Genomic DNA, 16,253 nt, shown 5'->3' on the forward strand with positions numbered 1-16,253 from the left:
GAAATAAGTAACATTATGGGGGCAAAAATGTCATTTACTGGCAGAATGGCAACGTCTAGTGGTGAAGCAAAATAGTATAACGCCCGTACGGCAAATGTGGGATTTTTGGTTGACAGCTGTTTCAGCGCGACCTCAGGGATTCAGCGCGCTGCTGCAGCCGATCGTTGCTCTACTTAAGGCCCTGTTTGGCAACCTCCAAATGATTATCTATATAATGATTTACTAAATAAAATTGTTATACTCCCTCTAATCCCAAATTTGTTATAAAACCAGCATTAGTGGTTAATTGTTGCACTTAAAATTAATTGATCAATAAAATAAACCGATCCTCTTTCATGGTGAGACTAACATTAACAAGCATCATTAAAACTCCAACTTCCCCTACTTCTAAGTCTAGAGCCTGTAGACTTGACAAAATATAAATATCCTAAAAATATATAAATTAATCTAACTCCCTGATGGACACGAAAAATTAGATGTTACAGCTGATTATTTATCTAACGTACCTGTAGTAGTGAATTAAAATAAAATAAAAACAATTGAAAAAACCTAGAAAATTTGTTTAATAAGTGAAAACAAACAGAGATTAGAGTATATATTATGGGGAAATTCGTGCAAAGAGCACTCCTCTAATACAGGCAAAAAACATTCTCATTCCACACACACACACACACACACTCGTTGCTTCTCCCCATAAACAAATTATACTTGCACAAACACTAATTTCAATTTTACTCCATATTTTTTTTAAGCATGCGTATGCAAACCTATATGAACATATATATACATACACACATATATATATATACATGTCTGAAATATATCTGAATGAAGAGAGAGAGAGAGAGAGAGATGAAAGATATGCAGAAAAAAGAGTTATGCCCATGAAATTAAGAATGAGAGCATCACAGCTCACACACACACACTGTCACTCAAACTTGTTTCTTTCTCTCTCTAGTTTCTCTCTCTGCAAATTAGCATAACAAACAAAAAAAAACCAACCCTTCATCCAATCTTCGTTTCCCCACTTCATCAGGTACCACAACATCTGTACTATCATTACTTACACCGCCGTGTACGTATATCTATATCTATATATATATAAATATCATTTGCTATTTATTTTGTTATTCCTTAATGAAAGGAATAACATTGCCAGTGGTGTTTCCAACAACTCACCACTTTCCCTGCAAGAACCAAAACCCACTCTCCCTTTCCAAGAAATCGTCGCCGCCGCCTCCGTCGTCATCATCCAGGTGGGCCCACATGGCGTCCACCACCACCATCACCGCCGCCGCCGCCCGCCGCCACAAGAAGATCGTCGTCATAATGGGTCCGACGGGCTGCGGGAAATCCAAACTCTCCGTCGATTTGGCCACCAGATTCTTCCCTTCGTCGGAGATCATCAACTCCGATAAAATCCAAGTCTACCGTGGCCTCGATATCACCACCAACAAAATACCGCCGCACGAGCGGAAGGGCGTCCCCCACCATCTCCTCGGCGAGTTCGACCCGTCCGAGTCGCACCCCGAGTTCACCCCCTCCGATTTCCGCTCCTCCGCTTCGTCGACCATTTCGGAAATCCTGTCCCACCGCAAGGTACCCTTCATCGTCGGCGGATCGAACTCGCTCATCTACGCATTGCTGGCTAAGAAATTCGACCCCGAGTTGGACGTGTTCAGCGGGTCAAACTCGGTATTCTGCAAAGAGCTGAGATACAGCTGTTGTTTCATCTGGGTCGACGTTTCCCTGCCGGTGCTGAATGAGTACTTAGTGAAACGAGTGGACGACATGCTTGACTCGGGCATGTTCGACGAGTTGGCCGAGTATTTCGCCGATCCCGAGTCGGACTCAGTGAGTCAATCCGGGTTGAAGAAGGCGATCGGGGTGCCGGAGTTCGAGAGATACTTCAGGAGGTTTCGCGATGATTGGAGGTTGGATGATGACGTGGCAAAAAGGAGGGCGTACGAGGAGGCGTTGTGGGCCATAAAGGAGAACACGTGTCGGCTGGCGAAGAGGCAGCTGTGGAAGATCCTGCGGCTGAGGGACGCCGCCGGGTGGGACATAAAGAGCGTGGATGCAACGGCGTCCGTGACGGCGGCGGCGATGGGCGGCGGCGGAAGGAGGGTGGCGGATATTTGGGAGAGGCAGGTGGTGGAACCGAGCGTGAAGATTGTGAGGCGGTTCTTGATGGAGTAGGTTTTCCAGCTCAACAATGAAAAATACATTTTTCTTTGTTTATTTTTAGTAATTATTTCCACTCTTTTCATTTAAACAAAAAAAAAAAAAAACATTTTTTTTTTTACTTTTTTTTTTAATTTTAATTTTTTGCTCTGAAAAAGTCTGTAAATTCCTCTAGGGGTGGGGGGACCAATTTTGCGGGATTACTAAATTTTGAGAGAGATTATTTTCCGAATTTTAAATATTAGAAAAAATTATGACAAATAATTTATTTTATTTTATTTTTTATTTTTCTTTGAGTTTTCTAAGGTAAATATTTGGATCATAGTTTATAAATTTTGTTAAATTGTGGAAATTTGATAAATGTATATGACTATTTAATTTGGAAGTTCCTTTTGTCAAAGGTGGTACGTGTTACATAATTATTTTTAATTTTTAATTTATGTTTTAATGATTATTTAGGTATATTCATATATCGTCAATTTAAACACTACAATAATATACGATAAAAAAAAATAAAAAAATAAATAAATAAATAATAATAATAATAAATACACCCCCACTACGCATCATGGGAAGCAAAACCAAAAAGGAATAACTTCTAATTTATATTTACGAGGCATTGATTTGGACAATTGGAATAATGGCCAAAAGTTGCCTTTTTGGAGTTCTTTTTCCTCTTTTTTTAATATATATTTAAATAAAATTAATATATTTTAGTGTTCTATAAGTTGAGTAATTAAATCGTTAAATGAAGATTTATAGTTCATTCTAATGAATTATTATTCCATAATCTGTAAATAAATGTAGAATGTAGATTATATCTTTTGATCATAAGATTATTTCACAATTTAGGCATTACGCGAGTTTTTTTTTTTCAAATCGACGAGACACATTAGTGTAGTGAATGTTTTTTTTAACACGAATGAATATACCTTAAAACTTTACTTATTTCGTAATATGTACGTTTAAAAATTGAAGTATTTTCTAACATCAAACTAAGTCACGCATTTAGTGTGTCAATATACGTGCACTTAACGAATTTGACAATCAAAAATTATGTTTTACGTAATAAATTAAATAGTCATGAATTTCATAATATTTTTGTGAACACAATAGTTTTATGTGCTAGGATGTACGTTTTAATGACTTTACGTCATTGTGTTAATCAAATAATATAAGTAAGATCATGAGGTCTACGAGATACTATATCCGGTGTAATGCATTGGGTAATTTTGAATCGAAGATTAATATAAATAATTATCCATTAAACACACACATATGTATGAATATGTGTTATTATGAGTAAATCAATAATTCAAGATCAGCCGATATTTGGTATAGTATCTACAAACTATATTATAAAGTGATTAGAATTAATTGTAAAAATAAATCAAGGATTATAACTTATAAACCGTCCATGATGTGGACTAATGATGTACTAAATAGGAAATATATTTTCTAATGTGAGCCAAAATAAAATATGTAATTAATTTATTTAATGGGGCCAAATTTTCCTCCAAATCTTATCTCCTTAGTTTCATGCTGCATCATTAGATCGCCCTTTTTAAATCAAAGGCTTTTAAACTTTGATTTGATGCTAATTAATAAATAAAGGTTTTGAGATTTATCTTTTTTTTTGTTTTTAATTAATATTAATATTTAAAAAGGATGTGAGGACAAGATTGTTGTACAATTGGATGCACGTTTACAATTAAAATCAGTCTAATTCGATCCTCTTCTTTTAGATTAGATTTTCAGTATCCAACCTTTAGATACCATTGAAAGATCATTCAATCAAAGAAATTACAGTATAATTTCGATAATTAATAACCTCGTTTAATTAATATTCCTTCTCGGTACAACTTGACGACAACGTGTTAAAAAATATATTGTTAAATTTAATATTTTGCAAATTTAATATGAAAGCAAAATTCATTCTAGAAATATAAAAATATTTAAAGAGGAAATTATAACGGGAAATTTGATATTCACCGATTACGATTCAAATTCTGATTTATTAAGGATCTTTCTTTGTCATTATAATTACAAATAGAAATGCAAAAATAACTAAGACGGTGTTTGCAAAAGTTTTTAAAAACATATTATGAACTCTTTTTTTTTTGCTCATAATCTATTTTTAAGTGTTTGCAAAATGAATTTTTGCTTTTGCTTCTATTAAAATAAGCAGTTTTAACCTCTAAATTATTAAAACAAATTAGCAAACACCCTTAATTAATAAAAATAAACACTTAAAACCAACTTAATTTACCATCTATAACTTTTGCTTTTAAATAAACTCTTGTAATTAAACACCACCCAAGTGATAAGTTTGCATGTAATGCACTAAAAATGTACTATTCAACAGAACATTTACATACATGTGTATGCATATGTAAACGAATGATGTTATTGTTGGATTTACTTCAATATAATTCATAATATTTATATATATATATATATATATATATATATATATATATATATATATATATATATATATAAAGAAGAAGAAAAAAAGCCAATATTGACATGACCTTAAAACATTTACCATGTTTAACGCGTGGTGATAGAAAGATAGTCAGGTGGCCAATTATATAGGGTTTTAATTTTCCATTTTCCATGATCATTTTTGTGGAAAAAAATTATGATCCCAATAATAGAAATTTTTGCAGGTACCCTCCAAATAACTTTTAACAATATGTTATATTCGCCTCGGTGCGTAATTAAGTAAAAGATATGCAGTAATTTTATTTCAGCCACGTACGTTTAAAACTTGTTACAATGTAAATAAAGCAGTGGTGGAGTCAGCATAGAGCTGGGGTCGTGCCTTTCTTCACTACTAGCATTAACGACCCTTCTTCATAAATTTTGTAATGCATTCGGTCCCTCAAACTTAAAATTTTAGCTCTGTTGTGTATGAGTTCGGTTCCTACTTCTCACAAGATGTTAGAATTTAATCCGTACGTTATTGATTTGATCAATTTGAAGCACGTTGTTGTTACGCGACTTACATCCGGGGTTTATAAGGTGGGACCCACATTTTTAAGAATCTCTAGCTTCGTTTGAAAGTGGGAACCCTAACTCTCTAGGGCATATCATCACACATCATCAATTCATCCAAAAATAAAAACCAAATATCATCTCTCTCTCTCTCTCTCTCTCTCTCTCTCTCTCTCTCTCTCTCTCTCTCTCTCTCTCTCTCTCTCTCTCTGTTTGTTTGTTGAGAATGCCGACTTTTGGTATGATTAATGATCGCTTTCAATGGCAGAGGCAACCTATAATTGAGGCACAATGTACAGGAAATAGACATTGATATATTGAGTCCCAATCATAGGTTTATGAATTATAAAATTTTTATTTATTTTTATTTTATTTTTTTGTATTTATTTGTATAATTAAGGTCACACAGCTCATAGACTATAGTACTGAAGAATAGATACATTCTGATTGTGTCTAATATTGGCACTCTGCATTGCATTTGAACTTCTTACAACTGGCTGTACATTTTTGTCCAGAATTTTATTAAAAGAAGCAAAATAAAACAAACATTTAAATTTGTACACATTTCCACTTATATATTTACATTAATGTGACTATTAGTTAATTTATTTTTCTAAAGAAAAAAAATTATTTTTCTAAAGAATAAATTATAATCTTGATTTTGCTGAGGAATTTAATTTTGATGATCAATTGCAAGTGCATATGGGCTATGGCTATTAATTATATCTGGGATTCTTTTTTTTTCTGGGAATTTTGGGCATGTGCAAGGCACGTGCTTCATGCTTGCAATTAAAAAAAGAAAAGAGAGAAAAGATTAATGTCATAATTCTTTTTAAAGTGTCCTTTTAATAATTTTAATATTGATTAATACGTTAAAACAATGTCCTTTTATAATATTGATTAGTAATGATGTGGAAATTAAATTAAAAAATTGCGAAAATGTGGTCCCGAGAAATTGGCGCATGCCTCAACAACGCACGTATGATAGTATTTTTTGTACCAACTTGGTCATGCTTGTTTACATTAAGCTGTCACAATTATGATTTTAACTAATTTTCAAACACGCATTTAAATAAAATAATTAAAATAAATGATGTGTACTTTCAACAATAACCTAGTTGGTAGAGTAAAAGGCCACTCAAAATTCACTTCCCCATGACATTATTTTTATAAATTGAAGTTATTGATCAAAGCTTATCCTATACAGTTTATACCTCTCACGTGATTTGTAGGTTATTGCACGAGAATATATTTACACATTTTGTATAATTAGCGGAGATTATTACTCTCTATGTTCTGCTTTTATATTGTAAGATTTTTTTTGTTTCATATTATCTGTATTAATTACAAATTTTTCAATTATGTCATTATTAAATCTGCAACATTCTCTTTGCATTAACTAGTAAACATGGGTATTTTAGTCTAAGAGTATCAATTTTCCTTAAATTAAAACATATTTATTGAGTTTCTTAAAATTTGTATCAGTATGTGAAAAACGACACTTATTTAAAAACGGACAGAATATTAAAAAAAAAAGAGAGAGATGTTAGAGATCCCAAAGACAAAAACATTGAAAAATGTGAATGAAAGATGAGTGTATTGGAAGGCCCATGCCACCATTGAATTAAAACTTAAATATAATCAATTTTGTTGCACGGTTTGTAAGGGTAAAATGATTGCACTACTATTTCCAATAAATTAAAAGAATTATTAGTACCATTCTCTTATGTTAATTAATGTTTTTGTTGGGCATGTTTTGGTGAAACATTTGCAAGCACAAAGTGGGTTGGATTTTTCAATTGTTCCACGTTTTGATAGGTTTCATGATTTTTTATCAGGTGCCTATGATCAATCATTTGTCGGCTCCAATGTTGACTAGGTTTTGACTTGGGAGAACTAATTACAATGTTGTTATGTTACTTACCCCTTTCAATTGATTCAAAATTATAACCAAAGTTGGGATTTTGAATAGTGTTAGAGTCGCAAATTTTCGTAAAATCGTAAGATTGTACGATTTATTGTAAAATTATGTATGTTCAGTATATATGAAATGGGCTTAACAACGAGCTAATTCCGTAATCAATAAAATGACTTGTTCATGATTCTTTCTTCGTTCGCATAGTTGACCGCCAATCACAATGGCTTCCTCCCGTGACAAATAATATCTTGGAAGAACGATATTTTAATAGAGAATTTGTTGGGTGAAAAAATATTTACCCATACTTTTTTAGGAAGTATAATTATGTTACTGGAGCTCTATTTCTTTATTGTAGTAGTTAAATAAAAAATTGAGTTTAGGAATTTTTAAATCTTAGTTTCGAAATACTTAAATTTTGGAAACGAGGGCATGTTAAACATAAGGCTGCAGATATTTGCAAGACGAAAATTACTAAGTGCAAGACCTTACTTCATGCAAGACCAAAATATAAATAAATTTACTAAGATCAAGACTGGAAATTACAAATATAACCCCAATAATAATTTAGATATTATTAATTTAAATTAAGTTAATTGCTATTGCAAGACCAAAAAAAAATACAAAAAAAAAAGAATAAAAAAGAAAAAGAAAAAAGAGAGGGAACTCACTCACCCAACAAAACACCAACATCTTCTTCTTCACCCTCATTTTACACATTTTTTTCCACAAAAAAATCTTCCATATTCTCCAAAACCCTTATCACATAAAACCCTCAAATCTTACTAAAACTTGAAAAGAAGGACATTATGGATACACAAGACATAAATATGGAGGATTCTAAGGTCGAAGAACACAAAGAGGTAAGAAATATTGTACTTTGTGATCGTTTTTCTCGTTTTTCGCACCTCATTTCACGTACAAAAAAATCGACATGTACAGGTCGAAATATCAGCTTTATATCGACACTGCAGTGTCGAAAATGTCAAAATAATTCGACACTCATTAACTGTCGAATTATATTGAAATTATCGACATTCTGGTGTCGATATTAAGCGGATATTTCGACGCTAGTGTGTCGAATTATCACTGTTACAATTGTGTGTCGAAAATTTTCCAAAAAAACGACAAGTACAGGTCGATTTTTGTAAAACCGCAACTCCTTCAACAATAGTGCTACAATCGAACCCTAGAATCATCAACTATGTTCTAAAACGACTTGAATTCATTATTCTAACAATAAAATCATGTTTATCACATTTATTTCTCAAAAAAAATTAATTCAAAAAGTAATTTTTACTTGTTTTTCGTGAGATTGTTGCGGCGGGGTTGGGGCAACAACGGAGTTCAACGGCGACGGGCGACGGCGGTGGACTTCAACGGCGGCGACGACGACGGGGCGACGGCGACGGGGCGGCGGGCGACGAACGGTTTTTTGCTGCAATTGATTTTTTTTGTTTTCTTCAATCTTCCCTCCTCGTTTTGATTTTGTCAATTCAATTTCTTTTTTCTTTTTGTTTTATTAATTTTTTTTTTAACTTGGTCTTGCAAAAAAAAATTAATAAAATAATTTTTTTTTGTTTGTATTTTATTAAGGTTATTATAGTCTTTTTATACTTAATTTAATAAAAAAAATTAAATTGGTCTTGCACTAAGTAAATTTCGTCTTGCAAATAGTCGCTGCCTAAACATAACCTAAGTGGCGGGTTGGATGTAAAAAAATTACAAATTATAATTTCTCGGGATTTTTTTATATTTGCACTTCACCTTAGGGAGGAAGTTGTAATTTAACCAAAATACATTTTTTTATAAACATATCTAATCGTAATAACCCATCTAAATATAAAAAATAATTAATACAATTGATAAATGAATACCAGTTCGGCTAAATTAATGGGCCACAAAATTTAAAATAGAAATGGGCAGGGGCCGCGCGAACGCAGGCCCCCTCAGGAACAAATAATGACGGAGGAACAACCACTTGGGTCGACCTTAGTCACGCGCCCCTCCTATATGTGCAATGGAGGTCACGTGCCTAGGCCATGGCCCTTCTTGTTCAGCCATAGACCCCGTCCAGGTAAGTGGGCAATCTAATGTACCTTCGGCTCTTTAAATAGTGAAATCATCCTTGTTTACATCACTCTTCTACCGATGTGGGATTAGTTTAATATTGCAATTTCACTTCTTTCTATTGTGTTGTGTTTCAACCAACACCTCTGCTTAAATGTATGTATATATTGTTTATATACATACGTAAGCGTGGTCTATGAGTATGTGCTTCGATCAATCTGTTTCCGGAATATCTACTAATAAATGTTGTTCGATGGGGAAAAACAAGAAATTAAAACTACTATTGATCTTATAATTTTCAACTTAAGATCTTGATTAAGTAGATGAATAAATTGATATAGTTAGCAGCATTAGCAATTAAATTTTCTAGAAAATGAAGATTAATTTTATTTTTTGTGGGTTTCGACTTTTAACTGATGAAGGAATAATAAGGTGAATAAATTGTGAAGCGTGGTTTGGAAGAGTTACTACGGTTAACAACGCTTAGCAATTATAATAAACTAGAAGCAAGATGAAGCCAATTTTGACTACTGATGAAAGAAATTGTAAAGAAATCATCTACAATTCGATTAAATAATTCATAGATCCAAGGATGAAGTAAGAACCCTAATTTGAATGCAATAACAGCAAGTATTAAATCAAGCAATTGAACAAGAATGCTTTAACGTGGTTTGATTAGAATAATCTAAATTTACCGAGAGAGAGAGAGAGAGAGAGAGAGAGAGAGAGAGAGAGAGAGAGAGAGAGAGAGAGAGAGAGAGAGAGAGAGAGAGAGAGAGAGAGAGAGAGAGCGCAAAATCCACCACGAACGAACACAAACGATTACGGAGATAGAAGATCAAATACACGAGACTAAAAATCTGCCCTACAAACCCTAACTCAGTTTCTGTCAGACTTCTCTTCTCCAATAGCAAAGTGCCAGCTCGGCAGTTAGTTGTTAACGGAATATGTCAGACTTCTTCTCCAAGTAAAAGACTCACTCTCACAGAGTTAACTTTCTTCACTTGCCACCTGGAACTCTTGAACAATCCAAATTAATGATGTTATATGCCATGCTATCACGGTACAGTAAGATAGATTCCTTATACTACCTAACACCTTTTTGTTAATGATATTGATTAACTACTTATACTTATTGTAGAACTAAGTTGTTTTTGTAATAAAGAATGCATTTTCAAGCTTTGATGTACACAAGTGTAAACTGGTTTTGGATTTCTTCCTTAATTATCTTCTGCACACAACTGATATTTTATAATCAGTTGTATACTTATTTAGCGGTGCATTTCCATTTTAGATTTGTAAAGCTCGTACACGGATGTTGCTCTCGTGTAATGTATATCATCAATAACACAAATTAGAGAATAATAAAAAAAATCCCAAAAGTTATTTTATTAATAATATAGAGACAAAGACATATATAAAATGGTTGGAATTTATAATGAAAGAAGATTTCTTAATTACATTTATAATTTGATATATTTCGTAAGAAAATATTTAACTAAGAATTGGTGGGGTGAGCCAGGCAAAGGCAGTAGTGCAACGCCAGAGCGACTCACGAGAGCCCCAGCAGCAAGCTGCAGTAATGGGCCCTCCCACTTAAAAAATGAATTTAATATCGTGTGAGCCAATGGCTCACATATCAGATATTAAACTGATAAGAACAGATACTACACTTGATCTTAGCCAAAAGGCCGAGAAAGGTATGCTCTTTCCAGTCTTACAGTTCTGTTTTTATAGTCAAGCTTCTATTTAGACTAACTATGTTTTCTCGATGTGGGATGCTATGAAGAACTACTTTATTTTAAGCCTTACTTATATTTTGCACTTTGCTAAACAGTGAAACATACATCCCTGTTAGGCATTTCAGTTCTTTTGTGCCAAGCTCAATAATCTGGAATGCTGCTGACTCATTCAAGCAGTAAGGCGCCTACTTTTCGGGGCTTGGGGACCTCATTCGACTACAAGTAAATCAATTTACAAATCCAATCCCGATATAGCGTGTGCCCATATATATATCACCGGCTAATACGCCCTTTAAGGTTGCATTGCCTTCATTGACCTCTCAAGTGAGGAGACCTCCCATTGAGCTCTCAGTCACCTGTGCCCCGAGTTCGGATTTGGATAGAATCATACCGAAATGTGAGTTTTTCTTTTGTTTCTAATAATGACTCGTTTCCTAAAGTTATAAATATGAAATCAAATACCACAACAAACTTTGGTATATGTCTAAGGTGGACATTGCAAAAGGCAATTGTGAGAAAAGTTTAAAATTGTTCATCTCTGAGAATTCAAGTATTTCCAAGTATCTATAAATTAGATTTAATCAGACAAAGTCAAAAGTTGTAACGTCGAATAAACTAATTTCAACTTTTTTTTAAATAATTATAATAATAATCAATATTTTATTTATTACAAATTATAAAAGTGTTTTCAAACAAAATATTGGCTCAAAAATACTTTTAAACAAACAAGCAAAATACAACTAACTAACAACATTGTTTGGACTAGAAATGGGCAGGGGCCGCGCGAACGCAGGCCCCCTCAGGAACAAATAATAACGGAGGAACGACCACTTGGATCGACCTTAGTCACGCGCCCCTCCTATATGTGCAATGGAGGTCACGTGCCTAGGCCATGGCCCTTCTTGTTCAGCTATAGACCCCGTCCAGGTAAGTGGGTAATCCAATGTACCTTCGGCTCTTTAAATAGTGGAATCACCCTTGTTTACATCACTCTTCTACCGATGTGGGATTAATTTAATACTGTAATTTCACTTCTTTCTATTGTGTTATATTCTTTCCTGTTCAGATATGTGGAGTTCAACACTATGTTTTTATGCATTGCCTACAGATTAGCCTGAACTCACCATTTCGATACTTCAGTGCTAATATTTAATATTCATAACCACACCACTAAGAAATGGAATAATATTCCGATACAAAAATGTGTGGATGGATCTAATCAGTATGTGCTTCATCACATTTATGTATCCTGCTACTCAATTTGGTTCCAATAATAAATGTTTTATGATAAGAAAAACAAGACAACTACTAATTAATAATTATATTTCAGTATATGAAACTAAAGAGCCTTACAAATTAAAGCATTAACCAGTTAAATTTAATTAATTGGTAGTTTTCTTACTTATTTTAAATAGTAAAATACTAACAAAATAATTAAACAATCAATTTATACCATATTATAATAGTTAACTGTAAAGTATCAACTAATATACATTGGGAATTAAAATTGTAATAACTATTTCGTAGATTTATAAATTTAAAACAAATGGAATTAAATCAATAAAAAATAATTAAACTAAGGTTTGGTGGGGTGCGCCAGGCCCAAGCAATAGTGCAACGCTAGGGCGACACTCGAAGGCCCAGATAGCAAGCTATCTTGTGGGCCCTCCCCCTGAAAAAATAAATTTAATATCGTGTGGGCCAATGGCCCACATATCAGATATTAAACTGATAAGAACAGATACTACACTTGATCTTAGCCAAAAGGCCGAGAAAGGTATGCTTTTTCTAGTCTTACAGTTCCGTTTTTATAGTCAATCTTTCCACTGAACCCAACTTTGTTTTTTCGATGTGGGATAATTCTACTTCCATTAGTAAGTCTTATATTGCACAACTATTAATTAAACATAAAACGATGATGATAAATATCCCAACATTTTGTGCATATATACATATAAAAAGAGCCAACAAGAATCCTTCAACATTCACTTATTGGAAACAATTCTTTTAGAATAGAAATTAACTAAATCTTCATTAAAATCCAAACCCAACCCCAAACTACTATCCCAATGCTTTACAACACTTCTGCCGGAAGTAACCTCCGGCCAAGGGCCGGTGCCGCCACTGTTCCACCGCCTCAGTTGCCCGTTTTCTGCCTCGTATTTGAAACAAATACGCGAACCCTTTACCCGAAAATGTTCGTCGACTTTATTTTGACGACATAAAGTCCCGATTTTGCCTTTGCCTTCTTCCTCCTCTTCTTCTTCTTCTTCTTCAGAATCAGTAACAACCACTTGTTGTTGTTCATGCAAATGATGGTTGATGGTGTGAAACGATCTCTTGATGAACATGGCGCTTAAACTTGCAACAACGGCGAAAATCAGAGCACACCATTTCGAAATAAATCTGCAAAAGATGGATTGATTTTTCAGGTATTTCATACTGATTACCTTCAAAGAGTTTGGTCTTATTATATTTATGATTATACAGATTATAGAAATGTTATAGCTCTGTTTGAGATGGTGAAATGTGTAGCAGTGTTATATATTTATATACATACAATTAATAAAAAATGAAAACAAAAAAAAAATCAATAACTTAATATACAAGTCAATAACTTCTGCTCAAATTATTCAACTTCTGCCAAACTTATCTCAAATTAAATCTCAATGTATGTATGTTATTTTTCCAATACTTGAAGTAAAAGTGGTCGGAGCATTACAAAAGTCAATAAGGGTTTTTGCAGAAGTCGTCGTCACCGAACAATTACTTAGATTTGCGGGTTAACTAACTGACGAACGAGCCAAATCTTTCATTCATTGTTTGCAAGTCTTGAGAAATCCAATGAAATTAATGAGAGCAATAGCGTTAAACATGTCGTTTTCTCTAATTCGAAAAAACCATAATGTGTAATAAATACGATTTCTCGTAGATTAATACAATTTAATGTTTTTAATCTCAACATTTGTCCATTAATAACTGGCGACAAATCCAGATTTCATATCATTAATTCATCATTCCCCTGTTATTCTACACTGCAAATTCTTGATAAAAATTAGCATACATATACAATATTTGTATATGTATATATATTTATTTATTAGCATTATTATCAGTAAAAGGAAGAAGAATATATCATGGGAACTAGTGACATACTATTGCCATTGTCACTTTTAATTGGAATAATAATAATTCCATTTGCATGTGGCTGGGGGTATGATGGTCATATAGCCATTTGCAGAATTGCTCAGGCTTGTCTTCTATATATATACACAACTTTTCTTTTTCAATTTTATTTATTTTAATTTTTTTTTTTCCGCCGTTTAATTTATAACGTTGTAATAACAATATTTGACAGGCGCGCTTAAGCAAAACGGCGTCACTAGCCGTTAGACGTTTATTGCCAGCTCATGCAAACGGGGACTTAGGAATATTATGCCCGTGGGCCGATAGAATCAAGATGCATTATCCGTGGTCGGCCGATTTGCATTTCATCAACACCCCTGATAATCTTTGCGCCTACGATTATACCAGTTAATTAATTAGTATTATATATAACTCCATAATATTATTATTAATTTTTTTTGTATAAATAATTTTAATTGATGCAAGTAACAGGGGATTGCAAGGGTAGAGATGGAGTGAAAAACAAATGCTTAGCAGGAGCAATCAATAATTACACCACTCAGCTGATTAACCGCCACGTTAAAACGAATCGATGTAAATAAATATTTTATGCATATAAAAATTTGATCTTTAATTTTTTTTAATCAAGAATTAAGAATCGAAAAACTCGTAATTAGCTTGTTATATATCCACATTGCAATCTCAGATAATCTGACTGAATCACTGCTCTTCTTGTCCCATTTTATAGGAGATATTCATCAGGTATATATATTTATATGTGACCAATCATTTAATTATAATACATTTGTGGAAAAAATGCATATAAATGAATTAAAATTATTGCAGCCATTGCACGTTGGATTTACGTCGGACAAAGGAGGTAACACGATTAGAGTGACTTGGTTCACCAGGAAACAAGTCCTTCATCATGTAAGTTGATTTTTATTTTATTTTATTTTTATTAATGAAATAATTACCATTTTTATCCGTTCTATTTTTTACGAAAAAAAATAATTTTTGGTCTCGTTTTTTTTTGTTGTCGTGCAGGTATGGGATACCGATTTAATCAGAACAGACGAAGGAGGATTTAATGCTTCACTTCTGAATAATTTCATTAAAAAAATTGAACAGGAAATTACAGAGGTGTGTGTATATATGTATATATATGTATGTATGAATATACATTTTCTTGGTAATAAACACATTTTCCTTTGACAGAATAAATGGAGATATCAAGTAAATAGGTGGGAGGCTTGCAGTAATAATCAGACAACATGCCCAAACATGTATGTCACATTTATAAATAAAAATAAAATAAAAATAAAATATACATAAAATAATATTAATGCTCAAACTTAAGTTATTATACATAAAATGTGTGAATTTAATATCAGATATGCAGCAGAGAGTATTAAAGCAGCTTGTGATTGGGCTTATAAGGGGGTGCACCGTGGTTCAATACTCAAAGGTTTTTTTTTTTTTTTTTTTTTTTTTTTTTATTGTAATTAAATAATTAAGTTCTACTATTACATTTTTTTATGTATAACAAGTAATTTTCTTTGAATTAAAATGCTTTTTTTTTTTTTGGCAGAGCTTTACTTTCAGACTCGATCACCTGTTGTGGAAATGCGATTGGCACAAGCTGGTGTTCGTCTCGCGGCAACTCTTAATCGGATATTTGCATGATATATTTAGTTATCCACTGAATTAATAAGGTCTTTAAACAACATGAATAATTCATAATCAATAAAACTCGTCTCACGATTTGTACTGCAAAATTAATTGTTTTCATTTTCATACTCATAAAACCGTGTATCGACTATCGATCACTCTGAAGTAATTTAAAATCGAGTAAACGAGATCTTTTACTATGTATTCATTAACTTACACATTTTACACACATCCATATGTACACATGCGCGATTGTGTGTATATTTTTATTGCTAGGTGTATTTTGTACGGTATAGCATATACAAGACCATTGCAACGAATATTTCTCAACACAGGTCAAAGATCCATACAAAAAGTTAATTACCTTTAACTCCAATTAATAATGGTAATTAAAAAGTAAAAACTTTTTTATTTTTTTATTTTTACATGATCCTTTATATCTGCACATTTAGTACAAAAGAAATGCAAAATACTCTTTCAGAACAATTGTCTGAAATATTCACCTTTAGCCTCATTCTTAATGAGTTGAATATAATAATTCACTG

General features: G+C 32.8%; 3 protein-coding genes and 4 non-coding genes across 8 annotated transcripts; 2 read left to right on the plus strand and 5 right to left on the minus strand.

Moving 5' to 3' along the window:
- The first annotated feature begins 633 nt into the window (after window positions 1-633).
- On the plus strand, window positions 634-2,569 carry LOC105966018 (adenylate isopentenyltransferase). Of its 2 annotated transcripts, XM_088818479.1 has the most exons (2): window positions 634-957; window positions 1,307-2,569. In XM_088818479.1, exons 1-2 carry the CDS (start codon window positions 810-812, stop codon window positions 2,197-2,199), a joined length of 1,041 nt encoding a protein of 346 aa, XP_088674605.1. In that variant the 5' UTR covers window positions 634-809; the 3' UTR covers window positions 2,200-2,569. The 2 variants fall into 2 exon arrangements, with proteins under 2 accessions (XP_088674605.1, XP_012846015.1); XM_012990561.2 differs by having other exon boundaries at window positions 634-2,569.
- A 6,452-nt stretch (window positions 2,570-9,021) lies between these two features.
- LOC148770399 (U1 spliceosomal RNA) lies at window positions 9,022-9,184 on the minus strand. The gene has a single exon (XR_016031481.1). It is a non-coding gene; the product is annotated as a U1 spliceosomal RNA (small nuclear RNA).
- A 1,493-nt stretch (window positions 9,185-10,677) lies between these two features.
- LOC148770400 (U2 spliceosomal RNA) lies at window positions 10,678-10,873 on the minus strand. The gene has a single exon (XR_016031468.1). It is a non-coding gene; the product is annotated as a U2 spliceosomal RNA (small nuclear RNA).
- An 810-nt stretch (window positions 10,874-11,683) lies between these two features.
- LOC148770401 (U1 spliceosomal RNA) lies at window positions 11,684-11,846 on the minus strand. The gene has a single exon (XR_016031454.1). It is a non-coding gene; the product is annotated as a U1 spliceosomal RNA (small nuclear RNA).
- Window positions 11,847-12,497: 651 nt separating this feature from the next.
- Window positions 12,498-12,692, minus strand: LOC148770402 (U2 spliceosomal RNA). Its single transcript, XR_016031465.1, has one exon. It is a non-coding gene; the product is annotated as a U2 spliceosomal RNA (small nuclear RNA).
- Window positions 12,693-12,797: 105 nt separating this feature from the next.
- LOC148770403 (uncharacterized) lies at window positions 12,798-13,553 on the minus strand. The gene has a single exon (XM_088818231.1). It carries the CDS (start codon window positions 13,350-13,352, stop codon window positions 12,897-12,899), a length of 456 nt encoding a protein of 151 aa, XP_088674357.1. The 5' UTR covers window positions 13,353-13,553; the 3' UTR covers window positions 12,798-12,896.
- Window positions 13,554-14,034: 481 nt separating this feature from the next.
- LOC105965947 (endonuclease 2) lies at window positions 14,035-15,893 on the plus strand. Its single transcript, XM_088818486.1, has 9 exons — window positions 14,035-14,162; window positions 14,270-14,444; window positions 14,530-14,631; window positions 14,744-14,799; window positions 14,884-14,967; window positions 15,085-15,180; window positions 15,256-15,323; window positions 15,432-15,505; window positions 15,629-15,893. Exons 1-9 carry the CDS (start codon window positions 14,049-14,051, stop codon window positions 15,721-15,723), a joined length of 864 nt encoding a protein of 287 aa, XP_088674612.1. The 5' UTR covers window positions 14,035-14,048; the 3' UTR covers window positions 15,724-15,893.
- The last annotated feature ends 360 nt before the right edge of the window (window positions 15,894-16,253 follow it).

The sequence above is a fragment of the Erythranthe guttata genome, chromosome 5 (genome assembly GCF_056151865.1).
Source record: "Erythranthe guttata isolate IM_541 chromosome 5, IM_541, whole genome shotgun sequence".
In the NCBI taxonomy this organism is placed as follows: Eukaryota; Viridiplantae; Streptophyta; class Magnoliopsida; order Lamiales; family Phrymaceae; genus Erythranthe; species Erythranthe guttata.

Excerpts from the sequence above, each read along its gene's own strand:
- LOC105966018 (XM_012990561.2), top strand. The coding sequence starts at position 1,138 with ATGAAAGGAATAACATTGCCAGTGGTGTTTCCAACAACTCACCACTTT.
- LOC148770403 (XM_088818231.1), bottom strand. The coding sequence starts at position 13,352 with ATGAAATACCTGAAAAATCAATCCATCTTTTGCAGATTTATTTCGAAA.
- LOC105965947 (XM_088818486.1), top strand. The coding sequence starts at position 14,049 with ATGGGAACTAGTGACATACTATTGCCATTGTCACTTTTAATTGGAATA. Across the intron at positions 14,968-15,084 it reads GGAAACAAGTCCTTCATCAT|GTATGGGATACCGATTTAAT; the intron begins GTAAGTTGATTT and ends GTTGTCGTGCAG. Across the intron at positions 15,324-15,431 it reads CAGACAACATGCCCAAACAT|ATATGCAGCAGAGAGTATTA; the intron begins GTATGTCACATT and ends ATTTAATATCAG.